Source organism: Pipistrellus hanaki, assembly GCF_964339955.1.
Source record: "Pipistrellus hanaki genome assembly, chromosome: 5".
In the NCBI taxonomy this organism is placed as follows: domain Eukaryota; kingdom Metazoa; phylum Chordata; class Mammalia; order Chiroptera; family Vespertilionidae; genus Pipistrellus; species Pipistrellus hanaki.
This window is the reverse complement of record NC_140507.1, coordinates 25477521-25483478: the sequence shown is the minus strand read 5'-3', so window position 1 is coordinate 25483478 and position 5958 is coordinate 25477521. Positions and strand designations below refer to the sequence as shown.

Sequence of the window (5958 nt, the reverse complement as noted above, 5' to 3'; positions counted from 1 at the left end):
GTTTCCTCATTTTCTAGACTCCCCTGAGTTATGGTGTCCAAGGGTTGGCTGCCAACATCTGGCCCAATTTGTTTCTGAAAATGTCAAACTCTGGAATGCAGAAAACATTCTTCCCTAAATTTTGGTAAAGATAAATGCATCACTCTAAGCTTGAGACATTTTTATTAATTTTGCAAAATGTAAGAGAAGGAAGACAATGTAGTCTAAAAATCCTGCTATTTAAGTACACCAAATTCTCTTGGAGAAATTATTGAGTGTGCAATAATATAAAGGAGAATGCATATTATCCTTAATAGCATTTCTAAAAATAAAGATGCAGCCTTTTTAAGTTTTGAAGAATAATATCACTACCTCTTCTATCTCTTAAACTCAAAGTCTAAATTTGAAATTCATATGACATTTTCCCAGTGTAATTCCAAGAGCCCAATGTTATCTTTTTCAAAATATATTACCTCTTGATGAACTAAATGTCTTTTAAAACACTCACAATAGAGATCTTTTTAAATCCACATAATACATAAGCAATTCAGAAAAAAGACAAAAAATGAGGTTAGGTAAAAACATATCCTTCAAAAATGCTAAGGTTTCTGATAAATATTCAAAGCACAATGGAGAGTAAATGGGACAGTCCAATTTTTTAAAAGTCTAGCTTATATTCTAGAGGTTCATTTTCCCATTTGATTTTTCATCCTCACAGGTCAATGGATCATCTCTGTGGCCTGATAAGTTATCAAGTGGTCAAAATATACTGTACCACAGAGTGGAGGGGTGATTTTGTCCCCTTTGTGGTATTCCCTCTGAACAGCAAATGGGGAAAACAGATATCTTGGGAACACTGAGTTTCTATTGAATGCTGCAATTTAGCAATGTTTAGATATGATTAAATAAATGAAAATGGTTTCTCCTTTTCACACATATATTGTACAATGCTTAACTATTTCCTTGACAAATAAACTAAGACTTGATCGATAAGGTTAATGAGAATATTTATTACAAAAGGGTGCAGTAACTGGTTATGACTCTAGGCGCCGCTGTTCACCAGTCTGGGAGGTACAGACAGCAGGCGCGCGCGCATTCACCCCCCCCCCCCCAAAAAAAAAGCCTTTTAGAACCTCCATCGCCGCCAGATTGAAAACAGTCTCCCTGAGGCTGCTCAGACCCTGTTCCTGTTCCACTTTCTGCTCTGGATTCTCCTGAAAATTCAGTTAATTTAGGCTCAGAAGGGCAGAGGAACAATACCATTGGTACCGGCCTGGGAGAAAACTGAAGCGAGGAAGCAATGGCGATTTGGGTGAAGCTGCCCGGCTATAGCGGGCTGGTCCTGCTGTTCCTTTTTCTGGGGCCGTTGTTGAAAGCCCGGGCTGGAAAGATCCGCTACTCGGTGCCAGAAGAGACAGATGAAGGTTTCTTCGTGGGCAACATCGTCAAAGACATAGGGCTACAACCCCAGGAGCTGGCGGAGCGAGGAGTCCGCATCGTCTCCAGAGGTAGGACGCAGCTTTTTGCTTTGAATACTGGAAGCGGCAGCTTGGTCACGGCGGGCAGGATAGACCGCGAGGAGCTCTGCGCTCAGAGCGCGCGGTGTCTGGTGAGTTTTAACATCTTGGTAGAGGATAAAATGAAGCTTTTCCCTGTTGAAGTGGAAATAATTGATATTAATGATAACAGTCCCCAATTCCAGTTAGAGGAAGTGGAATTTAAAATGAATGAACTAACCGCTCCAGGCACAAGGATTCCTCTGCCTTTTGGGCAAGACCTTGATGTGGGTATTAATTCACTCCAGAGCTACCAGCTCAGCCCCAATCCTCATTTCTCCCTGGATGTGCAGCAGGGAGCTGGCGGGTCCCAACCCCCGGAGATGGTGCTGCAGAGTCCCCTGGACAGGGAAGAAGAAGCTGTGCACCACCTCCTTCTCACAGCCTCTGATGGGGGCAGCCCGGTCCTCTCCGGAACCCTCCGGATCCGTGTTCAGGTAGTGGATGCCAATGACAACCCTCCAGCATTTACTCAAGCACAGTACCACGTGAGTGTCCCGGAGAACGTGCCCCCGGGCACTCGGCTGCTCACGGTGAAAGCCACCGACCCAGATGAAGGAGCCAACGGGGAAGTAACATACTCCTTTCATAACACAGACCAGAGAGTAGCCCAGATATTTCAATTGGATTCTTATACAGGAGAAATATCAAATAAAGAACCCTTGGATTTTGAAGAATACAAAATGTATCCAATGGAAATTCAAGCTCAGGATGGTGCAGGTCTTATGTCTCGAGCTAAGGCGCTGATCAAAGTTCTGGACGTAAATGATAATGCCCCAGAAGTGACCATCACCTCTGTCACCACTGTGGTCCCAGAGAACTTTCCTCCTGGAACCATAATTGCTCTTATCAGTGTGCATGATCAGGACTCGGGAGATAATGGTCATACCACATGCTCCATTCCTGGAAATCTACCCTTTAAATTGGAAAGGCTAGATGATAGTTATTACCGGTTAGTGACAGAAGGAACACTGGACAGAGAACTTACCTCCAGGTACGACATCACGGTAACAGCAACGGATCAGGGAACTCCAACACTATCTACTGAAATGAGCATTTCATTGCAAGTGACAGATATCAACGACAACCCCCCAGCCTTCAGCCAGGACTCTTACTCCACATACATAGCGGAAAACAACCCCAGAGGAGCCTCCATCTTCTCCGTGACAGCCCATGACACTGACAGCGATGAGAATGCACAAGTTACCTACTCCCTGGCAGAGGACACCATCCAGGGGGCACCTCTGTCCTCCTATGTTTCCATTAACGCAGACACCGGCGTCCTGTACGCGTTGCGATCCTTTGACTATGAGCAGTTTCAGGAACTGCAACTGAGAGTGACTGCGCATGACAGCGGGGACCCTCCGCTTAACAGCAACGCCTCCCTGACCATATTTTTGCTGGACCAAAACGACAACGCGCCCAAAATCCTGTACCCCACTCTCCCCACCGATGGTTCCACTGGTGTGGAGCTGGCACCCCGTTCCGCAGAACCCGGCTACCTGGTGACCAAGGTGGTAGCGGTGGACAGAGACTCAGGCCAGAACGCCTGGCTGTCCTACCGCCTGCTCAAGGCCAGTGAGCCCGGGCTCTTCACGGTGGGGCTGCACACGGGAGAGGTGCGCACTGCGCGGGCCCTGCTGGACAGAGATGCCCTCAAGCAGAGCCTGGTGGTGGCAGTTCAGGACCATGGCCAGCCCCCTCTCTCTGCCACTGTCACCCTCACTGTGGCTGTGGCTGACAGCATCCCAGATGTCCTGGCCGACCTGGGCAATCTGGAACCCTCCGCTGACCCTGATGACTCCAGCCTCACGCTGTACCTGGTCATAGCAGTGGCTGTGGTCTCCTGTGTCTTTCTAGCCTTTGTCATCGTGTTGCTGGCGCTCAGGCTGAGGCGTTGGCACACATCACGTCTGCTCCAGGCTTCAGGAGGCAGGTTGGAGGGCCTGCCTGCCTCGCACTTTGTGGGCGTGGACGGGGTGCAGGCTTTCCTGCAGACCTATTCCCACGAGGTCTCCCTCACCGCGGACTCGGGAAAGAGTCACCTGATCTTCCCGCAGCCCAACTATGCGGACACGCTCATCAGCCAGGAGAGCTGTGAGAAAAAGGATTTTCTATCTGCACCTCAGTCTTCACTTGAAGACAAAAAGGAAATATTTTCACAGGTAAACTTTTTGTAGTAAATTTACCTAGATAAAAAGAATCCCTTAGTTTGCTTATGTGCTTTTCCTCTTTACTGCTAGCAGTTTTATTTCCCTTATATCTTTGTAGGTTTTTATTGGCAAATCCTGGGGAATCATTATTAATTGTTTGCATCCAGCATATTTATAACTGTGCTTTCATTGACAAGGAGACTGTAGGTGATTGGGTGGAGAGCATGTGTGAAGGGCCACTTTAGTGGTGAAGGAGCGCTGCCTTCTAACATCATTTTGCTTCCCTCTCACCAAATAATGTTTTTTCTTGGTTCACATTGCCTTATCTGGCAAGGATAGGCTTTGACTAGCAAAGGCACACCAATATTTATGTTACTAATAGTGTTTCCAATTTTTTTTTTTACATTACAAACAACTCCTAAGTATAATGTAGAGGTCATCTGTCAGGTGTCAGGGTGCTATTTTATTTGGGGGACATTTAAAGAAGTAAAGCTTTTCTAAAATAGTAACTTAATTGTGTTAGTATAAAATTATGATACATAAAATGTTTGTTACTTATAAAATGAAATAATAAAATGAATGATAGAAAATTGACTATGCAATTTGAGAATTAGTTTTTTTAATTGTTTGTTTATCCTCACCAGAGGATATTTTTTCTATTGATTTTTTTAGAGAAAGTAGGAGGGAGGGAAGGAGGGAGGGAGGAGGGAAGGGAGGGAGGGAGAGATAGAAACATTGGTTGCTTCCCCTGTGGGATCGAACCTGCACCCGAGTAAACACCCTTGACTTGGAATCAAGCTCAGGCCAATGCTCTAACACTGAGCCACGCAGGCCAGGACTATAATTTTAATGAGTGTGTTAGTTCTTCACAAAAATGTATCATAGGGGAGTAAGTCCTTGCTTTGATTTACTTACTATGCTCCAATAAATTACAGAGATATATACAATATAAAAAGAGGACAGCAAAAGCATAGTAAGGCACAAATAAAAGATACATATTTAAATGGATGAAAAGTGAAAAAGAAAGAGGTGAGTCAGATTAAAGCTGTGGGAGTTCTAATCTTGGATTTAGATGAAGGCAGTGAAGGTCAGGAAATTGTTTCAGCAGTGGAATGGAGACAAAAGTGCTTCAGGCTAAACAAGCCTGAGCCAGGCTTACTACTTGAATGCAAAATAAGCAATTAGGCCCCTAAGCTAGTTAAAAGGGGGAAATTGCATTAAAATGCTGCCTACCAAATCAGCATTTTGGTTATAAATTGCAAGCCTAAAACCAAGGGAGAATGGTGGATAGAGATGACTGGTTTCAGAAAATGAACACGGAAAATATCTCAGGTGTGAGCTGTGATACCAAAATACTAAACCCAGGAGGGGGGGGGAGGAAGTGAGGTGGAGGGCTTTTCCACTTAAAATAAGTGTACAAGCCAAAATATTGAAACATGTTGTCTTTTGGAATTTATTGTTGCTAAGATAAATTTTCTGTCAACAGGTTGTCATTATTTTTTTTTAGGAAATGTCTATATTCTCTCTTATAACTTTAAAACAATTTTTCTCATTCCTACTGAATGTCTAAGTGTGGATTTTGATTTTCTGTTTGGTACCGAGGGCATACTCTCAATAACATAACTTGTAATTTAAACTTTTCTCAGTTCTTAAAACATCATGCTTCTGTGTATGTAAATGAGCTAAGTTTACCTATTAAAATAAATAGATTATCAAGTTGGATGTTTTTAAAAATCCACCTATATTCTGCTGAGAAGATATATGCTTAAAACAAATATATATATTATATACATTTTATTTTCAATATTTAAGTATAATTCACTCACACTGACAAAACAAAGCAGTCAGGTCAATATTTAACAGCAAAGTGGTATTTAGGCAACAATGTTAGTAGTGGTTTTATAAATGAACTATCATAATTATAAAAAGAACAGACAGACAAAAGGTTATAAAAATTATAAGGTCCTATTACTGAACAATATAGCTTTAGAAATAATACTAGACTTAAACCCAATTCCATAAGAAACAGTATACCCCACAGGCAGAAAGTCACTAAGCATACAGAAAATTTGAACAACAGAATCTATGAGAGTGACCCAATAGGTCTGTATAGAACTCTACACACACACAACAGAGTAGCCATTTTTTACATGAACATATGGAAAATCTACAACAATTTATTGCATAGTTATCATAAAAAAGGGACGGCAAGTTTCCAAATACTTATAATATACATACCTTATAACTTGTACTTAAATCACAAAGCTGAC

General features: G+C 42.7%; 1 protein-coding gene across 1 annotated transcript; it reads left to right on the top strand.

The window, feature by feature from the left end:
• Window positions 1–1108: 1108 nt before the first annotated feature.
• On the top strand, window positions 1109–4175 carry LOC311623148 (protocadherin gamma-A1-like). The gene has a single exon (XM_084884977.1). It carries the CDS (start codon window positions 1280–1282, stop codon window positions 3713–3715), a length of 2436 nt encoding a protein of 811 aa, XP_084741103.1. The 5' UTR covers window positions 1109–1279; the 3' UTR covers window positions 3716–4175.
• Window positions 4176–5958: the final 1783 nt, after the last annotated feature.

What these genes read in the sequence shown, in the direction of transcription:
- LOC311623148 (XM_084884977.1), top strand. Translation starts at nt 1,280, where the DNA reads ATGGCGATTTGGGTGAAGCTGCCCGGCTATAGCGGGCTGGTCCTGCTG.